The sequence below is a fragment of the Pogona vitticeps genome, chromosome 8 (assembly GCF_051106095.1).
Source record: "Pogona vitticeps strain Pit_001003342236 chromosome 8, PviZW2.1, whole genome shotgun sequence".
NCBI lineage: Eukaryota > Metazoa > Chordata > Lepidosauria > Squamata > Agamidae > Pogona > Pogona vitticeps.
The window spans coordinates 22,952,217-22,976,860 of NC_135790.1; the positions used below are offsets into that span (position 1 = coordinate 22,952,217).

At 45.1% G+C, this 24,644-nt stretch overlaps 1 protein-coding gene across 5 annotated transcripts in view; it reads right to left on the reverse strand.

Moving 5' to 3' along the window:
- LOC110078188 (opioid-binding protein/cell adhesion molecule homolog) overlaps positions 1–24,644 on the reverse strand; it is a 789,058-nt gene that overhangs the window by 360,611 nt on the left and 403,803 nt on the right. For 2 of the 5 annotated variants that reach the window (XM_072979113.2, XM_072979111.2), the window contains exon 2: positions 4,106–4,190. In XM_072979113.2, the coding sequence (XP_072835214.2) occupies positions 4,106–4,190 (85 nt within the window). Of the gene's footprint in view, positions 1–4,105; positions 5,479–24,644 lie in introns of those variants that run through there. The other 3 variants (XM_078379829.1, XM_078379830.1, XM_078379831.1) reach the window with 3 other exon arrangements.

Sequence of the window (24,644 nt, forward strand, 5' to 3'; positions counted from 1 at the left end):
TCCAGTGATGTGCACAGACTGCTTTGTTTTCGTCCCGCTATCTCCTAGGGTCAAACACATTTCGCAGGTTTATGAAACACTACACAGATCTGCAGAATTTGTCCAGCAGAAGTGAACGAGGGAAAGGATAATAGAAAATTAAGTACTTTTTTTCAAGGACCTTTCCCCTTTCTTTCAAAATAGCCACCACCAAACACAAAAAAGAAAAACATAAAGCACCATATCATCTGTCTTCAGCCTAAGTGGGAAGCTTGTTAATGGTTGCTTTCTGCAGAACTGCAAAATCAATGAACAAAACGGTTGTTTCAGAACCAGGAATCTGTGCTCTAGCATCAGCTCTAAAATCCACGGGCACCCTCCATGCCAAGAGTATGGTATGTAGCCTTTCTCACTGTCTGTCTCTCCTTTCTGTCTTTTCTCTCTCTCTCTCTCACTGTTCAAGATTAATAATTTAATCTTCTATTTCCAAACCACTAGAGTAAGAAATGCTCAGTTCTTAGTACTTTTGGAAACGAGAGAGAATAAGATGGCTCCGATATGAATGGTTATGTGTGATTTGTCCGCCTGACCCAATGAGTCTCCCTCTGTCCCAGAAAAATGGGGAGATAAATGACAAGCAAGCAGCTGGGAAGGGCCAACAAATGGCTCATTGAGAAGCAATGCAGCCTCTCGCACACTGGTTCCCCTCCCAGGGAAAGCTGTGTTATTCTCCTAATGCTTCAGTCTTTTCAGCCATTTGAGAACCTGAAATGGCCTTCTCCAAACCGTGCATCATGTATAGCAGAAGAACTCTCCTGGGCCCTGCCAGCATTACAAACATCTCTGGGTTTTATGCAACAACAGTGGTTTTACCCCTGCGATTTCCACTCACACTCTTCTGCAACACAAAACCCCTACTGAGCCCAGTGTTTCATTTCTAAGATGAGAGGCACCTGAGCTTGATTTGTCATAGACAGCAAGCCCGCCAACCTACCTCTGTTGCTAATTAAGTAATTTTAGCACCCTAGTTACCGTCCACGGACATTTTGACAGTGAAAACAAAGTCTGGAGCTCTGATCCTGGATGTGTTGCTTATGTCAGCCATTCATGCTCAGTTCAGGGCTTTGCACTCTGTGCATGCTTCATGAATTTCAGATGTGAAGAACAGATTCCCAAAAGAGCCCAGATTCTGTGCGGTGGATTGCTAAGCTGTGGCAGCCTACAATTTTTTTTTCTGCTGCCTGCAGTGAAAGACAAGATGGCGGCCAAATCCAGCAACTGACACTTGTGTCAATACACTGCCTTCTGAAAGTGCTCAGTCAGATGATGGAAGGCAGACCACCTGGAATACATAATTGTGTCTTCCAACTCTTTTCCATCACTCCTTGTCCCTTCTAAGCATCTGTTCTGAGGCACCTTGTCCATCTTGCTTAATGATAGGTACAGCCCTAACTAACACAATTCTGTTGGCAATCCCCAGTTTCTTTCACTGAATTACTACAGTTTCCCAAGGTTCTTTTGGGAGAAAGAATGTCTCTTGTTAAATCAGCCTTGGTGTGTTTCCAAGATAGGTCTACTCAGAAGCCCAACAGAGTTCAATGGGTAAACTTTATACCTATTCCTGCGTAGCAGCTTGCAAGTAAAAATTACCACAGACAACTTGACAGTTCTGTTGTGGGTGTGAGGCGACAGGCCTGGGGTGGACAATGTGCAACTCAGGTGCCCTCCACCCCCGCCCCCAGAATGGACTTCCAACCACATTGAATTTTGATTTTTCATAGTTTGCATTCATTTTTAGGCAGGTGCAGATTCCAATTCCTGGTGGAAAATTAACCCTCCAAAGCTCCTGCACACTGCTGGAAACAAATGTTCCTGTTCTCTTCAGTGGGGCAGATGCTAAAGGGTGGTATGAACAGGTAAGATATCATAGAAACTTTCTCTTCTAATTCGTGGAATGTTCCAAGAATCCTATCGTGCTAGGAGTGAAAGAGCATGGATCACCCATTGCTTTGGTGGTGAGAAAGGAATCAGGGAGCTGTAAGACACACCCATTTGGCTTAGTCCTGAAACCTCTTATCAAAGACAGGACTCAAACTTGGACATCCTGAAACAATGATAAATGGTGCACTGGAGCATGCACAGATTGTAAACTCCTCATCATAAATTCTATCAATGAAAGCCATTTGTCCAGAAATGTCCTGTGTTACATAAGACATGTTCACTAATGGCACAAGACTAATTAATTAATGAACAACAGGCAGTATGTTGGAGAGCTTTCCTTGCATGAAGATTTGAACTCAAGATCTTGTATTTTTAAGAAATGAAGCACTGTGCAACTGAGACATTGTGGCCTACCATTGAGATACCTCTTTCGCTTGTTGCTTTCTTAATTGACCATAGCTTGTCACAGGATAAGAACAAAGTAGGGATTAACTGCATGGTTCAGGGTCTGGCTTATTAAAACAAGATCTATTTGGTTGAAGCAAGAAACACTACATTGTAATCCAACAACAAACTATTTTGACCTCTTTGACTTCCTCTGCCCCACACATAGTCCAGTTCTGCAATTCTGGGTGTGGTTGGGTTCACTGGCCAACTAGATTACCTGTAGTATAAGCCACATGGCTAAGCAGGACAGTCTTGTAATTTCTACAGTTATGTTACAAAATTATGTATCTTCCTTATGTACCCTTTAGTAACCTACTATATGTAGAGTTCAAGATTGTACTTCATTGGACCGTAAAGTGCAAATTCCGTAAGTTCAAGGTGTTACAGAAGTACCGTCTGCTGTTTCAGCTCAGTGATAATGATGATGATTGGGCCCTTCATGGACCCGACTCTTTGACAACAAAGTGCAGAAGGGAGTACACCCCCAGATCAGGCCTGCCTTCCCCTCCACCATGCTTCAGATAACCAGAACTCCCACCTCCTTCTCCTGCCTAGGTCATCCCATCTGTGCCTGTAAACTCATTCAGACAATAAACCGACAAGACTGGCAAAGCAGTCTGCCAAGGCAGTGGCCCATCTGTAGGGAAGCCACCTGCATTTTTCTCCCAGCAAAACAGTGCAAGTTGAGCAGGAGGGGGAGAATCCATCAGAATTCCTAAGAGGTGTCCCAGGAGCAAAAGACTGATTTGATATTAACAGGTGTGTGCAGGGACTATAAAACAATTGGTGAAGGGTGGAGGAAGGAAACCCCAGATCTTTGCAAGACATCAGAGCTCCAGAAACCAGCAAGAGCTACAAGCTAGTCTTTTAAAAAAAGGAAAGGGGGGGGGAATGCTGTGCCAGATGTCCACTCTCCGCCCACCCTCCGCATGCATGTGCAATTCATCCCCGACCCCCTCCTCCCAACATCTCCAATGCAAAACTGGCACCTATAGGGCAGTGCAAAACTTACACTTCGCTGTCGCTTTGGCGCCTCTGCCAACCGGCTGGCACCTGCATCCTTCTTTTCCATACTACCCTGGCACCCCATCGCATCTATGTGGCGACCTGGCTGCCTGGCACACAAGTCTCCATTTATTTATTTATTTATTTTAAAGCTCCTTCTGCTCCACACTTGCTCTGCCTGCCCCATGCTCGGCGGCAGCCCCCTCCGACTCCGCCAGGAGCCAAAGACGCCGGAGCAGCCTCGTCCTCCACCACCGCCACCGCGCAACCACATTCCTCCGCAGACCTGACAGCCCCGAGGCTGACAGCCCCAGACACGGAGGGGATCTTCCCCCCACACACACACACAACATACACACGTCACATCAGCAACAGCGATCTGACACGCGCCCCCACCCCACCCCAAGGGGCAGGGAAGCAAATGAACGGGGTGCCGAGAGATGCTACGTCTCACAACCGGCTTGACTCGCCCAACGGCCCTCGCCAGCCCGAAGCAACCATCGCCCCACGTCTTCCTCCTCCTCCTCCACCACCACCGCCAGCATCGCCTTGGGCAGCCACTCGCCCCTACTCTTCCCAGCATCGCCGCTTCCGAGCCGCGGGGGGTCTGTGTTCGGGTAGCGGCTCCCCCCACCCTGGTCGGGGCCCCGACGCCGTCTCCCCCCCCACACACACCCCAGCCCCGGTCCCCGAGCACAACAAACGACCCCGTAGGAAAAACATCTGCTCCTACCTGAGGGTGGCGCTCTCCCCTTGCTTGACGGTCACGTTGTCCATCGCCTTGGGGAAGGTGGCCTCTCCGCTGCGCACGGGCACTCCTGCGGGCACAAGGAAGAGCAGCCTGAGACACAGGACGACTAGGCACCGCCAGGGCAGGACTAAGCAGCCCCCACCGACCCCCATCCTGGGCTGCAGGGACCTTCCGAGAGGCAATGGTGGGGTCGGCGGCGGAGAGGTGGTGGTGGCGGCGGCGGCGGCGGGAGGGGGTGGGTGGGATGCACCGAGGTGGTTGTTCGGGGGGGGGTACTGGGATGAGGGGGTGGGTGGAGGTGCGGTGGGGGGCACGGCGGGCCGACGGATTCGCAGAGTCCCCGAAGGAAATCCGGCCCTGGAGATCCGATTCCCAAACGGCGGCTGCAAGGGCTCCCCAGGAAATTCTTGGATGCCAGGCGCAGGAGGTGAGCGGAGGAGGAGGAAGAGGAGGGCGGCGGAGGAGGGGGGGGGAAAAGCAGAGGAAACAGAGGCAAAGAGGGTGCTGAGGCCGGAGAAACGAGCCAGCGAAAGCGAAAAGCGAAGGTCACGGCTCTCCTTCTTCTTATCCTTCTCCTCCTCCTCCTCCTCCTCCTCCGTCTGTTTTCCAGATGCCACTTTAAGATTCCGCTGGGCACGCGCTGCGCAGATCTGGCATCAAAAGTTTATAACCCAAGAAGGAGGAAACGCAACTCTCTCTGGCAGGAAATAGGAGGGGAGGAGAAAGAGAGAGAGAGAGAGAGAAAGAGAGAGACGGCGATGGACCCGGAGAGAGGAGACGGCAGAGGCCGGCGCTTCAGGAAGCCTCCCGCAAAAAAAGGAGACTTGTTGGTTGTTGTTCTTGTTGTTGTTTCAAGGGAAAAGCAGTCGCGCACACACGTAGACACACAGAGAGAGGCGCGACGTCGCCTCCCCCTTGCCAAAAAAACCCAACCAAACAAAAAGCACACACAAAAAAACTTCCCCTTTCTCAGCAACTCTCCCAAATCCGATGGAAGTGAGAACGAGAGGAAGGTGGGGGTGGATGGGTGGGCAACCAGCCGGTTCGGGCTCCCTGGCCGCCTCGCCAAGTGCCAGCTCGCTGGGGCCAGCCTGCTTTTCCTTCCTTCCTCCCGTCCCGCGCTCCAGCGTCCGGGCCAGAGGGGCTCAGCGCTCTCTCCGGGCGAGGCACGCCGAGGAGCGGGTGGCCGCCGCCGCCGGCCCCGAGGCTGCTGCTGCTGCTGCTGCTTCGTCCTCCTCCTCCTCGCCTGCCCCTGCTGATGCTGATGCTGCCGCCGCCAGTTTCAGCATCCCTGCTCCGCTCGCCTTGCTCGCCAGGAGCATCTCCGCCGAATCCCGCTCGCGCGCGCGCCCGCCCGCCGACATCCCGGGGTTGTCATGGCAGCGACTCCATCACTGACCAGCCCGTTGGGCTCCGCGGCGGCGGCGGCGGCGGACCTCGCATATGAATCGCGCCCGAGCCGAGAAGCGGACACACGGACACACACACTCACGCGCGCGCACTCATGAGGGTGTATGTGTGTGTGAGAGAGGGGGGGAGAGAGAGAGAGTCAGGGAGCAAATAGGGGGCTCTGGTCCGCTTTAACCCTCCCCGCGCCAGCTGCTGCGCGCTGGCGAAGGTTCTTGGGCTTCAGCCCGGGGGCAGGAATCCCTGCGAAGGATCGGCGGGCGAACGAGGCGGCATCTCGTCGTGGCCGGGCTTCCCGGCGGTCCTTCCCCCCCCCCCCGCGGCTCCGCGGCCATTCCCACGGACTGCCGCCGCCGCCGCCGCAGCAGCAGCACAACGCCAAGCTGAGCTATTCCGCGGGAGCAAGCAAGGAAGCAACTCACACGCGCGACAAAGCACACGCACGCACTCCCGGCTTGGAGGAGGCAGCCGTAGGGAAAACACAGAGCAAGCCAGCCACGGTCGGGATTGGCTAGGGTTCTTTTGTTTGGCGTGTCGTGGTGGTTGTTTTTTCCACACACACACACACACTCAATGCGGGATGCAAACTTTGAGTTCGCACAGAGCTCCGCCTCAGGCTTCAATGTTCCGGGTAAATGAGAGTAGCGGGGGAGCGTGAGATCCACACCACTTTGCACCAGGGACTCTCTCTTTCTTTTTCACTCTGTGCAGAAACCCAAGCTTGCGGGGAGACCGGTACAGAAGTAGCCCCGATATCACATCTCGCCCCCCTTCCTTTTTTCATGACAGCCAGCGAGAGATGTTCAGCATGGAGATCTTCAGAAGCAACAAGAAGAACAGCAACAGCAATAAAAAAAGAATAGAAATGGAAGTTCGATTAAGTCTGCCCCCAATTCCTTCTGAAGTGATTTGTTTATTGCATCCATCCTATACTACTATCCTCATCCTTTCCAAGGACATGAATTGTGTCCCCCCCCCAATCCCACCCCAATATCCAATTCTATCACCACAAGAGCTTTCCAAGAAAGATGCACCTGAGAGAGAGATAGGCTGGTCCAGGGGCACCTGGTGAACTTCACCACTGAGAAGTCGTTTGGAACTGGGGGTTGATGCCATGCCACTCGATAGCAAACTGAAAATCTGGAGTCCCACCCAGCCACCCTGCACCCAAAGCAAACTTTCTCTAAATTGGGCAAGGGTGCCTTCTGAAGAATGAAGGATGGGGAGGGGGTGTGAGTTGCTTCTTCCCCCACAGGTTATCCCAGGCTACTCTTCCTTTCAGTACAGGGATGGGACTCCCTGACATCATCTTTCACAAGTGATCTGATGTGGGAAGAAGGATTCCTCTGTGTCCTGTTCTCCCAATTCAGGGAGACCAAAAATAAATAAATACATAAAGACGTCCACTCCTGCCTGATATTCACATGGTAACAGTCTATCCCCATCCTCCTTCCCTCCCATAGCTAAGGATTGCAAAAGACAGGCTGGAACAGGACTTGGCCAACAGGGTGGATGTTCTCTTCTAGAGCTCCACTGCAGGTTTCCTTAGCTTGGAAATCAATAGGACTTCCTCCCAAGAAAGTATGTGATGGATCATAGGGCAATTATAGAGTTGGGAAATATTTTGGAGGCCATCTCACCCAGCTTCCTTCTTCAGTACATATTCCCTGCATACATTTGCCATGTGCGTCTGCAGCAAAATAAGGACAACAAGCTCGGTAACCCTTTGAAGAGTGGCAATTATTATTTGGCCTAAAGCTTCATGGAGCGCATTTGACATCACCAGATACGGCTGGGTAGCTCCATGGTTTAGCTATCTGGCTGAAGAGCCAAAGGACGTTCAGTTCCCCCCTGGGCCTCCTGGACAGGGGCTAGATTTGAGGATCCATAGGGTCTGCAATTCTAAAATGAGGATGATGCTATGTATAGAGATAGATTGATCTTCCATCCAAGAGAGCTTCTGGTAGACAATATTTGTCAGTTTTTAAAGTGCCAAAAAAAAAATCTGTATTCTTTTGAGCGTAGATGCTGAAGATAAACTTCAAAGTACTTAACTTAAAACCCAATGGCCTTTTTCTGTTCGGGAAAGGGGAGCAATGAAAATAATTATCCAAGAACATATACTGCAGAAGGAAGGACTTTTAACTGTGAAAAACAGTACACACACAGTGTGTGTGTGTGTGTGTGTGTGTGTGTGTGTGTGTGTGTGTGTGTGTGTGTGTGTGTGTGTGTGTGTGTGTGAGAGAGAGAGAGAGAGAGAGAGATTGATTAATATTCTGTTCTCCAGCCTTTTTAGGATCTTTAAAAGCAACCACGGAGGGGGGGACACAATGCAAAGCTTTACTGAAACCAAACGATGATGATGATGATTATCATCATCATCATCATTATCATCTAAAAGGGGGAAAATCTACTCTCTATGCTGAATAAAAAGTAATGGAACCCCATTTTAAAAAAGCTTGGCTGAAATCTGAGTAAGCAAAACATTATGTGGATAACAGAAAAAGGCCAAATAATCAGAGTAAAAGCCAGATCAGACCTTAAAACAGGATAAATGCAAGTGTGCTCTGAGAAAGACCACAAATCTGCCTTTCTGTATTAAGTGCAGAAAAACATTCTGTTGAGGAATAGGGGTGTCATGGGGGGCATTTTATCCAAAGTTTGCAGAAAGCACCGTGTAGAATTATTCAACATTAAGCTGGAACAAACACAGAGGAGGAGATGCACATGCTGTATCTTTGAAGCACAATGTCGGCAAGCTCCTTTGGAATCTGCAACTTCATGAGTAGGCTTTAAACATGCAGACAAACGGTTGGCAAAGCCAGGGTTCCTCTAATCAGTGTGGCTCCCTCCCCAGATCATGGCAGGCTTTCATTGGCTCCGCTCTCCTCCCGCACAGTTACAAGATGCAGAGTGTTACGAAACAGGGCTTGTAGGGACAGCATGGTGTTGCAGTATAAACAAATAAAAATAAACACAACTGCCACAACTTCCTGACACAGCTAGAGGCTTTAAAGCATTAAAAATGGAAGGGTCCTTAGAGATCTAATTTGTGGGAATGTGCAAAAGAGAGATGCTACGTAGGGCGAGGAGAGAGGTAATTCTGTTCCGCCGCCTTCTACAGTATTTGCCATTTCCACCTTACAGCAGACAAATTTCCCAGTGCCAGGAAAACCTCCTGCCCTATCAATGCAGAGAGGAACCAGCTGCCCATTTACATGATAGCTCAGACATTGGGGATAGCTTATTTCATTGCTGTTGTGATGTGCTATAAAGTCACTTCTGAATTATGCAGAGGCTGGATAGGGGTTTTGAGGTACATGTGATGCTCAAGGAATGGTTTACTGCTGCCAGCTGCCCAGTGAGTATCCATGGCCAAATACAAATTTGAACCCGGGTCACTTGGCCGCTAGTTTGAAACTCTATGCGCTGCTGCTACTACATCATGCCAGCTCCAAGCTTGTGACCAGGAGGAGGGAACCCTTTACTAATGGAAGCAGCTGCGTGTCACAGCAGGCATTCCTCTCACCTCCAGGAATTTGCAAATTAGCTTGTTTTGTTTGGTATCTGGTCTTCAGGATATCAGCATGGGATTCCTTTAAAGGCTGGTTTCACAAACACAGAAAGACTGCCACAATTGTCATCTCTGTGCAACACAGATGTGTTTTCGGCTCCAGTTATGGGTTATATCCAGTGTCTGTTTCTAGCCTCTGTTGCAGAGGAGATACTTTTCATGCAGAAGGAGCCTGGTTTACTGTCTGGCATTCAAAAGAGGGGGTTGGAGGAAAAGAGCAAAACATTGTATGCAGCCTGAAAGAACTGCTGCCAACTGGTATACGGTGCTTGGAAGATCAATGCGTGACTCACTATAAACTCACTTCTTATGGCAATTCCATGAAATATACAGCTCTTCTCACCTTCTGCGTGGCAAGCAGAAAATGGCAATATTCCCTCGGCTACCTGCCTCATTTTCCTTTGCAGCTCTTCACTGCAGACCTGCATAAAACCCTGACCTCAATTTAACTTCAGCTACTAAACAGGGTTGGGCCCGAAGAATATTTGGATGGGAGACCACTAGAGACTGTCAAGAGGATATCTAGGAAGGGCCCGGAGAGAATCCTGTCCAAACCTTTGGAGAGCTGCCAAGGCAGAGTTGACAATTCTGGGCTAGATGGATGAAGGGTGGCTTTCCAGATGCAGGTGACATGCAGTTCCTAGCTCTAGCTAGTCTGGGAGCAGTTGGTCATCAAAATCTCAAGGGCCAAATGTTTCCTATCACTGGCCCGGAAGGAATATGGCTACAACCTGATTTGGTTGTCATGATCTAAATGTTTAGCTTGTCTTACTTCTAGGAAGGTCAGGATCTCTCCCCAATTTACTATTACATCAACTCTGTAAAGCAGGCTATATTGGTAGACAGACATTGAGATGCGCTCTTCATGATTGTGGTGGGTAAGCATTTACATGCACCATCTCTTACTCTTGAGACTCTGGTAGCATGGACTCGAAAGGTCCAGGACAAACATCTCACTGTCAGTTGTCCAACTGACGGGCTAGCTAAAGCTAAAAGACAGACTTTAGTATAGGTTCACATGGCCTCTTTAAACCAGTGTTCAGATTTTTTTTAAAAAAAACCACACAACACACTCAGTTAATTAACCTGGAGCTCACTCTCAATCAGCAGCACAGATTAGAATCACCCTTTACATACTCTTTGGGAAAGTAAATACAAGAAAACCATCCACCGTTTTGCAAACCTGAGAGCTAAGGAGCAAATAGTTCCTATCCTGCCATCTTAATAGAAATGTTCCCAGATGGAGTGGGTGAACTTTCCAGCAGATTGTTTAATGAAGGTGTGGTGGTGGAGTGGGGTGAAATTGCTCCAATTGACAAGCGAAGACAGCCTGTTGCAGTGATGTTATCCTACTGCTCCAGTCCTATGCATGATTAAACATACACACGCTTAATTTGGTGGGATTTACCTAGGATATGCCTGGGATTACCTTGTATAGCTTCTATTTTAGACAGACTTCCCAGGATATTCAAAGAAGGAGCCCTCTTTGCAAATCATAGACTGTGCAAATAGAATCAGACAAAAATTAAAATCAAAACAATAAAACCAGAAGACCCACTGTGACAGCCATGAGCACTCACACTTAAACATAAGATCTAATATTTAAGGTACCACATCATTCTTTGTTTTGTTTTCCAATTTTTATTTTGCCTGATTTATCTGGCTTGATGTCCCACCAAACACTCAGTGGCACTGAGTTTTCGGACAAAACAGAAAAGTGGCACTTCCAGCAGCAATATTAGTAGTTCAACTGTGTTCAGGAGGATCCAGTGTGGCATAGCAGATACAGTGACGGACCTGACTCAGAAGATTTAGTTCAAATCTCTGCTTGGCCATGGAAACTCATTGGGGGAATGGCAATTGTAAAATTGCAACTCATAGAAATCCTGGCCAGCAGAGCCAGTGGGTAAGGCTTCTGGGAGTTTTAGTACATCTGGGGGCCCTAGGTAGGGGACCACTGCCCTAGAAGGAAAAGTGGAAGAGGAAGAAGAGGAAGAATGGCCTCTGTGATAAATATTTAAAACAGGATCTGCCTTAGGTTGTCTCCCAGCACCAGGAGGACTCGAGACTACTACCCTATCTAAAATACTGCAATTTAGGGTTATCCAAAGAGACTCTTCTATCTCCAGGCAATGGAGGAGGGGGGGGGGAAGTAGGCAGGCTTTAACAGTTACTCCAAGTTGAGGTCAGATGGACAAACCAGCATTTATTTCTTGGGATAAGAAGCTGCTATTTCAGAATTATTCCTAGCAGTGAAAAGAAAGTAGTATGAAAAAATGCAAAATCTACGTATACACAAGCAAAAGGCTGTCTGGCTGCATGTTTGCCTTGTGTGTGGATGAGGAAGAGCCCAGTTTTCAGTGGAAAGAACAGGCAAACCTGGAGGGATTAGGATGTATCCATAAATGGATAGACAGGCAAAGTGGAAAAGGTTGAACAGCTGGAGGGTCTGGAATGCTGGGTAGAGAAGGTGACCCCCCCAATTCATCAATCAGTGTTGCTTGGGATTCAGCGAGCTCCCCTCCCATTCCATTAAATTCTTTTCACTACCCAGACTAATCAACCTTTCTTTGGTCTCAAGCAAAGCAATCATCATTGCTTCCTTTTTAAACCCTGTCGCTTGCTGCTGCCCCTCCCAAATTATTACCAAGTTCATCAGCGGAAAGCCACATTGTCTTGGCAAAATGTAAAGTTCTGCTCTAATAACACCCCTACTCACGACTCCCTGCCTGTTCCTTGCCTTTTTTTTTAATCATGCTTTTCAAAAGGAAGGTAGCTGAGCTGGTCACAAGGGGAGCAGCAGTGGCAACAAGCTCCAAATTGTATTGGCCCATCTTGCATAAGGTCAAGAAAAAGTTCTGAAAATATGAAGCTTCTGTTTGCCACAGGGTAACAGTGTTAAGTCAGGTGGGAAACAAAGCAAAAGCGAGCAAGCAATAAGGCTCTGCATTTAGTCACAGCCTTTAGATGGGAATCCTGAGACCAGAAATTAATTTCCTACAGAGACCAAATTTACTATCTAGAAACATTTTAAACTTTGATGTCTGCAATCGGTTTTTTTTTCAGATTCTATCCTTCCAACGTTTTATTGCCAACAAATGTATATTAAAAACTGCAATTACAAAATAAATCTGCGTAATAAATTTTAGGCTGTAATTATATATAAATATATATTAACAAGGAATGCATTTTGCCAGCCACAAGTGTGATCACTTCTGGCTGGCACTTGGAAGAAATAAGAAAACCAAACAAAACAGAATGGGCATAGTCCACAGTTAAGCAACCACAATAAGATACCCCCATACAGTTATTCCACAATATGTTTGCCCTTCCTCCCCAAACCAAGTGTTATTCACTGTCTGAGTCCTCCATCAGCGCTACTTGTTGCACATCTTCTAGTATAACTCCTCCCTTCCAACAAGCAGGAAGTCAAGGACAGCTAAACTCCAAGAATTCCTCGTCCAGCCATTAATCCAAAAGCCGTAGGCTTCGTGTCCACTCCCAGTCCACCACGTAAGATGAGATATTGGTTCATATCAGTCCTCACTCCTTACTCATCCATCAACGTGTTAGTTTTCCCCTAACTGCATACACTGTAGATGTCAGTACATCTGAGTGAGAGATGGTTCAATTCATGTGGCAAACAGATGGTTATCATGACAACGACAATCACAATGACAAAAGTGATGATAGATGCAGCATCAAACAACAATGTCATAATCATCATCCTTGATTGTTAGAGAACATGGGACTTCATGCCTTCCTGCTGAATAGAAAACATTACATATAGCTCAAACAGCTAGATAATGTCATCATTATTAGTGTCACTCCTTTTATTAGCTGCATATTCTTTTTTTTTTCTTCCTTCTCTAGGGGAATGTATGGCCTTCTGACTGTTGCTGGCGTGCAACTCCCATTGGCCCTAGCCAGCATGAACAACAGGGAGTGATCAACCAAACAATGGAATCAGAGTCCAACAACATCTGGACGGTCAACATTCCTCACTCCTGTTGTACAATGCTATCTTTGTTCCAGGCATGTGATGAAGATGACATTTGAAAGGTCCCTCACTCAAAAGGTTTAATTAGAAGGTGGTGTTTTATCATGGACAAAGCTGATATGTGGTACAGTCATGCTCCAAAACAATCCACTTAATAGAAATGCTGCAAATGAGACATGGGTGGACATTTACCCGACAAAAGTCAGGACTCAGGAGAATGAAATCTCTGCCCTGGGCCCCTGTATTGTAGCCCACCTGGGGAATGAGATGCCTTCCCTGTTCTCTTCGTACACACAGCTGGTGCTCTGAAGCTGTTGCATAATAAACTATTAAGAGGAGCAGGGAACAAGAAGTTAGGTAAAGACAATGGTTTCTATGACTCACTCAGAAAACGGGACCAGCTGTTTCTGACTTTTGTCGGTGGATGGAGTTCCATTTCTGTAACAGGGGGAAGCAAGCTACTTTAATGAGTGGGTCGATGGTAGCCGGCAATCTCCAGTGATGGAGGGGTAGAGGATGTGCAGCTTTTCAGATGTTGTTGGGCTGCAACTCCTATCAGCATAGCCTATGGTGAGGGGAGCTGCAGTTCCATAACATCTGGGGGGGCCCACACATTCCTCTGTGTTTTCAGGATCCATGTAAGACTTTAATTTGCAGAGTGCAATATGAACTTAATAGCACGTATTTAGGAATTGCAACCAAATGTTCCCTAATTCAGTTTTCAGGCATTCACTCTATTTTCCAGGATACCCATTTCATTCTTCACTTCCCCTCCTTCTCAGACATCTTGCTCTTGCTTCCCATCATGTCAGCTACACATCTTCCCTCTTGTTTTAGACAAATAATTTTATTTTTGTATTTGTGGAAACTTCATCTTGGAGCAAAGCAGCCATGTTATCTGTAAGGACAAGCCAAATTCCGGGTTGGGTGACAATTCCATAAATAATCCAATGGAGGTATCGCCCAACCCAGAAATGTGCAAACATTGAGGTTCTTGTGAATCAGCCAATACTTCCCTTTTCTGAAGAACCTACATTGAAGCCACCATATTCAGGGGTGGAGTTTGCTATTAGTCCAGTTGCATTGTGTTCCCAAAAGAAAAGGGGGCAGCCGTAAACGTAGAGAAGCTCAACTTGGGGAAAATAAATTAAGCCAAACAAGGGGACATCCAATATGCATACATGCCCTGCCTCAGCACCAGGAGTATTTATTCAATTATCATAAGGGCACTATTGACGATTCTTGCACATCCTCTGGTGTTTCAATTCTGCTGAGTTCATTTGGGCTGGATAGCTCAATGGGTTAAGTACCTGGCTGCAGAGCCATAGGCTGGGTGTTCCATTCCCCCACTGTGCCCCCCAGGAGAAAAGAGCCAGCCTGGGTAGCCTTGGGCAAGCTGCACAGTCCCAAGGCACCCCCAGAAGAAGGGGGCGGTAAAGAATTTCTGAATATTTCTACCTGGAAAACCCTGAAATGGGTCACCATAAATCAAAATTGACAGGGCATTATTATTATTATTAAGTTCATTTTAAAATCTGGCTCCATACAGAGTGTAACTTTAAACATAACGGCCCAGACTTTTTCTTTTTCTTCAGAATGCTTCTGAAAAATGCATGTTGTGCTCTCAGCAGACATACAGATCTTCTGCTCTTACATTTTGGTAGATAGCTAGTTAGTTAGATAGACAAGTAAGGAGGCCAACAGCAGCTGTGTAAAATCCCGCCTCCTCCCCCTTCCCCATTTTCACCTTCTAGGCTCCTTTATTATTTTCTCTGTCTCTGCTTTCCCTACAGCCACCCATTTGTCTCCCACCTGCAATCTCCATCTGCAATCTTCTTCCCTCTCCAACCACCAATTCTACATCTCTCATATATATCTAGCAGCTCTCTCTCTCTCTCTCTCTCTCTCTCTCTCTCTCTCTCTCTCTCTGTGTGTGTGTGTGTGTGTGTGTGTGTGTGTGTGTGTGTGTGTGTGTGTGTGTGTGTGTGTGAGAGAGAGAGAGAGAGAGAGAGAGAGAGAGAATTAATTCCAGCACTCCCCAGCCATGCTGTTTGGTACCCTTCCTTTCTCCGCCGTTGCCAATAATGATTCCTGCTCCCCTCCTCTCCTCCCCACACCCAACATGATGAGCCTCACTGTTATTAAAAAGGACTTCAGCAAATACTGTGCACTGGAAGCTGGAGACTCTGGTGACCAATTAATAGCATGTTCCCAAATGCCAGCCAGGACTATAATTAGAGTAATGAAGTCTTACACTACAGGGAATGATGTAGATTGCAAAGGGTCAGGATCGCGTCCCATGCTTCTATTGGATTTCAGCCAAGAATCACAGTCCCGAATTCAACTAAAGCTTAATTTAAGTCAGACTTCAGGTCTTTGAATTTGTTTTCGGTATGTGTGTTGAGTTGTAGGATGTGTACACAAAGGAAGCTGTGTCAGAGCTCCTGCGAAGTATTTTTCTTTCACAGCGCGCTTGCTTGTACTGGGGTCTGTTTAAAATTCTCATCTGGATATTTTTCTCAGATTTTTGCCATTACGTGGGTCATATCCTAAAATAGAAATAATGCATTAAATGCTATCTATTATTCGTGGTGATGCTTGGTTTTTTTTCAAATATTGGCACAGAGAAAATAAAGCAATGCACATCTTGCTATGACATGGAGCTGTCCACCTTCTGTGTGGATGCAGGCATTTTCATAAAATGCCACAGCAAAGCAACCACCGGTGTTATTGCATCTATGGCTATATGGAGGGCTCCATGTTAATTTCGTTTTTGCAGAGTGTTTCATCAAGATCAGACAGTTTGCATATTTGGAGCAGGATGCTTTCTGCAATTAGACAGAAGGGAAGGAAGGAGCTACAGGACACATAGATGGAGATGTATATGCCACTTTTGTTCCTACTACATTCATTTATATAAATTATACTCCTTCCATAAAAGATATGCCATTCATAAATGTTGATAAATTCTCATCAAAAGCATACGGAACACAATATTCAAGCATCTATACTGGCCAGATGTGCTAGGTATGGCTATTCTCAGCACCTGCAAGATATGTAGATTTTAAAAACAGGTGGCCTGCTTGAAGGGGAGGGAAGGAGGGGGACGCCCGTTAAGCAACACAAACATGGATGAATGCAAAGGTTTCAAAGCTCTGCACACAAAGTTATCTACCTAGAAATGCAACTGTCCATTTTGCTTTCTCCTACATTCAGCTTTTAAATCTCCAAGTTCGTTTCATTGAGTTTCTGAAGAAATGTATCAGTTCTGAGACATTCTTAATGAAAAGTGAACCAACCAACCAACATTCTCACCCATTTCCAAATCCCTTTAGTTTGCTTCTGGGATTATCTGTATGTGTCCTCTGTGCTGTCAAGTTGGAACTGACTCACAGCCACCCTAATAAGGCTGGCTTCCAAGGTAAATGAAATATTTAAATTGTGATTTTACCAGTTCCATTCCCCCAGTGAGTCTCCATGGCCAAGTGGGGATTTGAATCCTATTCTCCAGAACCCTAGACTGTTACTCTATCTACTACACCACACTGGGAGTATCTACCCATCAGTAAAATTCTTTTCCAGGGTTTTCTAGGTATTTTTCTTCTTTAGGGGTGCTCTGGAATGGTTCAGCCTGTCCAAGGCTACATAGGCTGGCTTTTCCCCCAAGTGGTCCAGTGGAGAATCAAACTGTCAGATGCCTAATTCAGTGATCTATCAGCAAGCCAGAAGTGCAATCGAAAGATTATGAGAAAGGAAATAGCAGACACCAGACACAACCAAAAATAGCCAGGCAAATTGTCCATGAATGTGTTTACCAAATAATACTTGCTAGTTTTTAATACACCACAATACTTTTTGAGAGTTGAACAGCAATGTTGATGTTTTCATTATTCATTTGAAATGATCTGCCATAGCTATTGTTTGGGGCTTGTAATATTCTTCAGTTCTAACCTGCTTAGATATTATTGCATTTTTCAAAGAAAGCTGGATATAGATCTTGATAATGCATAAACACTAAGTCCTTTTGCTGTTGTAACTTTAGAGATGATCTTTCCTCTGAGCAGTGTTGTCTTACTGGGTAGTTTCGCAATACTGAGCCCTACTTCATTGGTCCCATACAAACTGTGGGCAAACCACAGCTGCGATACAAGGATATCTGCAAGCGGGATCTGAAGGCCTTAGGAATAGACCTCAACAGATGGGAAACCCTGACATCTGACCGTTCAGCCTGGAGGCAGGCAGTGCTTCACGGCCTCTCCCAATTTGAAGAGACCCTTGTCCAGCAGGCCGAGGCAAAGAGAAAGTCACAAAAGCAGCAAAACCAGGGAGCTGGACAGGGGACAGATTGGATTTGTCTTCAGTGTGGAAGAGATTGCCACTCTTGAATTGGCCTCTTCAGCCACACTAGACGCTGTTCCAAGTCCTCCATACAGAGCACGACACCATAGTCTTTCGAGACTGAAGGATGCCTAACTAACTAACATTAAAGCATATGGGTTTTACACCCATAGTTGCTATGGAGATTTTTTTTTTTAAATAAAATCCCAGATATGATCGCCATCATCCACAAAGTGCTTTGAGATCGCCTGCTGGAAAGGTAACAACACATTTGCTAAATATGATCATAATACCATAAATATAAGGGTGGAGTGTGAACTCCCCCTTCAGAATGACTCAGATGAGACAATAGGAGATGATCTGGATGGAGAAGGCAGTTTGATTAAAACAGAAAAAAAGTGGGAGGGGGAAGAGGAGACCTTTAAGACTCACAGAAGGAGCTAAGGAAAAATGCCAACCAAGAACATTTTCTCCCCCTCACCCCCCGCGCCCCACCATCTAAATGTCCTTTTCAAGGAAAGTGACTCTCTAAAGCTGCTTGCATTTAGCTGGATTTATTGCTGCCCACCATATCCACATTAAGGGCTTGCTCCATTTAGAAAGAAAAGAAACACTCACCTCCAGTTTTGACTCAAGTAGCTTTCTGGAAAACTCAGATCCTTGCAAAAAATCTATCACGGAGACTTTTTCCCTCACTACTTTTACATTCTTCCAACACCTTCAATTTTTTTAATGATTGTACTAAATCAAAGAGCCTACAGCATTGAAAGCCTTGTTGTAGTTTCTTTTTAAGTCGGTTTTTAATATATTGTACAATCTAGCTCTCATAGTGTATGTGTACCCATGTACAGGCATCAATACTGTATATGTAATGTACTGTACGCCAAACACTGATATTAAGGAAGCAACAAACATTGGCAAGAAGAGCAACAAATCCCATCGTTAGAGACAGCCCCGTTAGGGATGTTGAGGGGATAATAATGGCAAATGTACCTGAGGATTCACAGAAAACAGGTATGACAAGTCCTTTTCCCAAGAGGCTTGCAATTGAAAGCAAACACAGAGAAATAACAAAAGAGGCATAGGGGAATTGAGGCGTGGAAATTATTGGAGGGGGGGGTGTTGCAGGGTTGTATTCCAACAACCTGCCATGGTTGAACATGGCCAAAGTCCAAGGAGTGGTGGTTGTTGAGATGGGCGAAGGAATTTTGGTGCCCAGGTATGAGGGAGATGTGGATGGTGCCCTGGGTGGGCCGTTTGCTCTTCTCCCATGCCCTAGCCTGGTGGGAATGCCAACCCCTAGGCCTCAGGAGGGCATGGAGAGGGGAAGCCAGGGGATGTCTATGGGCCCAGTCATGAGAAACAGCTGGGCAAGGAGGTGGAGGCTGAAGAAAGCCATCTCTACCTAGGGATAAAGGGTGAGGAAGAATTCAAGGAGGGGGCTGGTGGAGAGGAAGAGGAGCTGATTGCATCCTCTGAAGAGGAGAGGTCAGTGAAGGAAGAGACATGGCAGGAGGCCTGTGGAGAACTGGACAATTTATGGTGGGAATAAAATCCATTGGTGAAAGAAAGACACTCAGAAATCCGTGATCTAGAGGATCCCTTGATTGTTCCTGTTTGCTATTCTGTAGTTTTGATTATTACTTCTTATAGTTTTGAGCTCAACTTCTCTATTAATATTTAGGGTGCCAACTAAATGCACACTTCATCAGGGATGCTGTTCTTATGGCACACTGACAATTCCCAATTATTCCAAACCTAGTTTTGCAAAACAAAGAGAAAAACAAACAAATGCCACACTGAATTCCAAATTTTGACTATATCGTAGCATCTGGGAAGAGAATTTGTGAGCTTATGGGGACAGATTCTGTCTTTGTTGATCTAGGTTACAAATTCCTTCCGGTGAATGTTTCCTAAATGGCCAGTAATTACAGATGGGAGCTAATTAAAAATAGTAATGGTTGGGGAGTGAAGTGCAAGGGAAATCATGCTCTAGAGAACATGATCTGTTCTCAGTTGTTCATTTGGCCAGATAATATTTATTGCATAGTGGGATTGGGACAAGGTAGAGTGTGTGTAGGAGGAAATGGAAGAGAATGTCAGTGTGTACATAAATCACAACATCAGATGGAAGAAGCTATGAGCAACGTGAAAGATATAAACCACAGGGCACTGGAAGTCAAGACAGGAGATGAACAGAACTCAAATTAAAAAGAAGTAAAAGAAGGGGAGACAGAGAAATAGAAGAAGCATCTTTTAGCTTCCATTGTGTATTATGTGTGAGCATAGGTGGCATTATTTATTACACTTCCACACCATCACATGGAGGAAGAATGAATCTCAGCAGGTAATGCCACTTGCAAGCTAGGCATGGCAAGTGTTCCAAACTGTTCACATCTGCTACCAGTCTGTCTTCCACTCCAGTCCATCTAGGAACAAAAGCAGGCATAAAGGTGGGATTTGTGAAGCTTGTGGCAGGGTGCCATGTTGGCTTGGATTCCTTTGCATGTGGCACATTGTATTGGAGAAAACAGCATGGAGCCTGAACCTGTAGCTGCTGAGGAAGGTCAAATGGAAGGGGTGGGGGAGCTTAGGCAGCAGAGCCTCTCCTACAGACTCTCAAAGGATAAATGCCAGAGATTACCTGAACAAGCTGCTAGGCACTTTTGCCTCTGTTACCAAAGGGGGAAATCTGTGGTCCTTTAGATGTTTCTGGACTCCACTTCCCATCCATACTAGCTAACCTAGCCAATGTTCCTATCAAAGCTCCAAACTTGCAGGTTACATGGCAACTTTTTATTGGTTTTTTTTAAAAGTTTAATGGTTTGAGCTTCCTCCCAGAGAATCATGCAGGTATTGAATCAAAGCATAGTTTGAGGGAAATGGTATTTCCTATTATTATATCATTTATTTGTTTATCTATCTATCTATCTATCTATCTATCTATCTATCTATCTATCTATCTATCTATCTATCTATCTATCTATCTATCTATCTATCTATCTATCTATCTATCTATCTATCTATCTATCTATCTATTTAGGGCAGATATGCATTTTCTTCGACATCCCATGCCTTAGCCATCAAGCTTGCAAAAATGGGGTCTCTATTTACTTTCCAGTAACTAGACGCAAAGCAAAAGTATGCTATTTTGCAACCTTCAGAGTGAGGCAAGTTCTCATAAGGATAAACAACTTTTACCTCTTACAGGAGCTCCCCTTTCAGCAACATGCCAACTGTATTAATCTAGTTCACCCTGTTACTTAGTAGGGTGCCAAGAACTGACTATTAGAGAGGACAATCCATCACAAAATTGTAGTCTTCTACTTGCCCAGGCAGACACAGTGATTACTCAACCCATGTTTGCAGCACAGATGTATGTTTAGGTTGTTACCATTTTTCATTAGTTGCTACCATCTTCCTATTGTTTATTTTTCTGGTAAGGTTTCTGGGATGTTATTTCTGCAGCTATATGATGACGACCATGGATCTGTTAGCAGGCAGAGCCTTCTGCAAGAAGGAGATGGGGGTAAAGCTCACCTATGGACATTTCTACAGGTGTTTAAGGATGTAGCAAAGAAAAGCTCACAACTGCACAATGGAGCTACTTGGAATACCCCATAAAGCTGAAGGAAGTTCTACACATTCATTGCATCTTTCCTTCTTACCATCTACTATGGTGTAGAGAGGCAAAAGAAGCAGCCAGCTGAAATACAGCACAGAAAGACTTCCTATTAGAAGTAGTTCAGGGAGGAAAAAAGTAGGTTATTGCACAGCCAGACTGATATGCTGTTGTAAACAGGATATGAACATTACAAAATCCCACAGCATTGTTACTCCCAGGTGGAAGGGAAAGTCTGTAATGCAGTGCCTTGTCCTCCTAAGGGAGGGTGTCATGCAATAGAAAAAAGCAGCTAAGCACACAGGGAATTTAGTTATTTCTAGAAATAACAAAAGATGATGTTTGGGGAGGACCAGTAAACCTTTAACAGCAGTCCTGAGAGACAAGAGATCAAAATATCATAAATGGGGCACACCAAGAAGATTTATGCAACGTTCCTAGCTTCTTTCCTCCCTCTTCATTTTGGACTGGGATTCTTACATGTGATTGTTACTAGGGAGGAACTGGAGAAGGCAAGCAAAGAGTAGCTCTCTTCTGTTTAATCATTGTGGTTCAAACCTCCTTATGCTTCCCTTGAAGCTCCTCTGATGACCTTGTGCAACCTGGAAATGCCCCATTCACTTCAAACTCCACATTAAAGCTATTACTTCTTGCCAGTGTGGTGTATGGTTGTGAGGGATCAAGATTCAGGAGACTTGGATTCAGATCCCAACTTTGCCATGTTCTCTAGTTTATCTTGGAACAATCACAGGTTATCAGGTTCTCCTAAACTCACAAAATTGTTCTGAGGATGAAGTGGGGGAGAGAGAGCCAGGTTTTATGCTTTCAGATCATTAAAAAAGAAAGGCAGGAAAGAAATAAAGCAAACAAAACTTTACCAGACAGGTTCCTGTAAGACAGTGGTCCCCAACCTTGGGCCTCCAGATGTTCTTGGACTTCAACTCCCAGAAATCCTGGCCAGCAGAGTTTGTGGTGAAGCCTTCTGGGAGTTGTAGTCCACAAACATCTGGAGGCCCAAGATTGGGGACCACTGCTGTAAGACACACAGGCCAGGCTTGGAGCATATGCAAGAAGAGACAGGAGGGAAAGGCATTTCAAATACAGTGTGCATATTCTAATTCATAATAACCTTGGGAGGGGATTCAGTTCTAGCAAGAATTTTATTTGACTTGGACATACAACTTGGCTTAAAATTCTGCTGGCCAACAGTTTTTAGGAATGGAGTCTCCTAGAAAATTCAGAAGAACTCCATGTTTTTTTTTCTTCTTTAAACAGACAAACCAATTTGTTTCCATATTACAGAAAACCTGGTTTTGCATTCTTTGGTAAAAACTAGGGGCTGGAGAAAACATTGTCAACATAAAGGAGTTTCAACTGCTGGTTTCACCTCCAGGTTTTTAAACACTGAAGAAAGTTGAGATAGATTCAATGGGACTTGCTTAGAGGTAAGCAAAGAAGGAATTATTATATACAGTTACTGCACTCTAATTACTGACACGGGAGTAAGTTCCAATAAATTCAAGGGAGAATATTTCTGTTTAGACATGTACAAGACTATGCTGGGGGAAAATCATAATAAACCATTTTTCTAGTTTATATGTAATGAGAAACTGTGATTTAATAAATAATTTACATTTATTAAAGTCAAGTGATCTATTAAGTCACCCTCCATATACAGGAGGATGATGAAAATAGTGATGGAATGGTCATATTTCTACATTTCCCTTTGTCCTCTTTTACATAAGGATATCTCAGTCAATGATGTCATTACATTGAAGCTCTGGGACAAGGGTAGCCGGCAGACCCAACCACAAAATACAGTTCTTAAGGGCTGAGAAGAAAATCTACTTGAACAGGCTGTTATGGGCTAACCAGAAGGGATAAAAGCATGGGTAGAATCATTGTGAATCAAACCAAAAGATATCTGAGTCCAGCATCTTCTTCCCCACAGTAATCAATGAGATGCTTCTGGAGAGATTAGGGTCTACTACTGAGAAAATACTAGAATGAAGCATCCATTTAGCATAGAGAATATTGTTGTAGCAGTCAAATTGTGTCAGGAGATGACACCTGGATCTTTTGGTGTAACTGAGTTAAAAAGCACAAAGAATGGATGGCGTATTGAGGGAAAATCTCTGAGCTCCCTCATGGGCTGCCTCCATCCTTCCTAGTTTGTCTAGGAAGCTCTTCTCTTTCCAGATTGGCAATGGCAACCAAATAGAGACAATGACAACTGAAAAAAGAGAGAGGCAATCCTTGTTGATAGGCTGTGCAGCAGCTGCATATTCATCAATACTTCCCATGAAGAGGATAGAATGTTCCATTTCAGCAGAGAGTAGCGTGCAAAGGGTTTAATTATTCATTTGGGGTAGTTTTCTAAATGTTTGCCAGTATCCCCCAGGTAGCAGCTGGCACGGCATCTTATGCCCCTACTCAACGGAGTCCTGGTATTCACACCTTCTGTGTCTGGCAGACTTCGCAGTGAACACGTTGGAAGGGAATGCTCACTTGGCTACAAAAGAAAGAAAAATGGCACTGGCAGAATTTAGCCACCACATCACTGATATTAAGCAACAGGCCAGCAAGCAGGCACGTAGCATATTTCATAGTACATGGTGAAGGCAGCTCTGATAGACTCATGGATGGGGATAGACTGAACCGTCTGTTTCCAATCTGTGTCAGTTTCACATGTGCTCATTTATAATTCCATCTCATAATATCATCTCCACGTTAATCTGTCATTTAAAAAAAATCCGTAGGGTAAAAAGTGCATTTAAATGTACATTTTTATATGACCTTTTTTACCTCTATCAAACCAATGAGTGAACTGCAAAGTCGGGAGAAGAGTAAAATGCAAGGAATAAGAGTGTTCCAACCCATAATTTATAATGTTAGATGCATCCCATGAAAATCACCAGAGTTGATCTCTAGGAGAGATGGGTACAGCCCATTTATCATTTATCTCTTTTATCACCGCAACAGGTGTTTGGCGGTTCACAACTACGCGTGTCCCTGCTACCCTCCAAAGTGAAATTGTTGTCAGTTCTACATGCTACGGCCACAGCATTCCACACTGACAGCTTACAGTCATCTTCCTAACATGTGCCCTGGTGTCAGACATGGATCTGACAATTTTGACACCACCAAGATCCACCCGTCTTGCAGTTTTCTGAATAAGTCCTTAAAACATGCAAGTGGAGAGATGTAACATGAAAAGGGCACACCCTTCAGAAAAGAAATCTCCAGCTGGTCTCTCAGTTCAGTATCATTCTATTTCAGCTGCAATTGAATTTATTTTTTTAAAAAAAAATATTTATTTTTTTAAAAAACAAATAAATTACTTTAAATGACAAAAGGATGAAAACATACAGCTCTCCAGCTTTAATGAGACCATAGGTCCACAGAGGCTTTCATAACTAAGAGACAAGGGCTCTGCAGAACTGAGGAACACAGTCAATATTTTACAATATTTTAAATAGCTAATTGCACAATGACATACAAGAGAAGAGAAAACCTTTCTCGCCCTCTCAGGCAACTAGCACATAGCCTGTACAACAGGAAAGTGGCATGATGTGCTCAG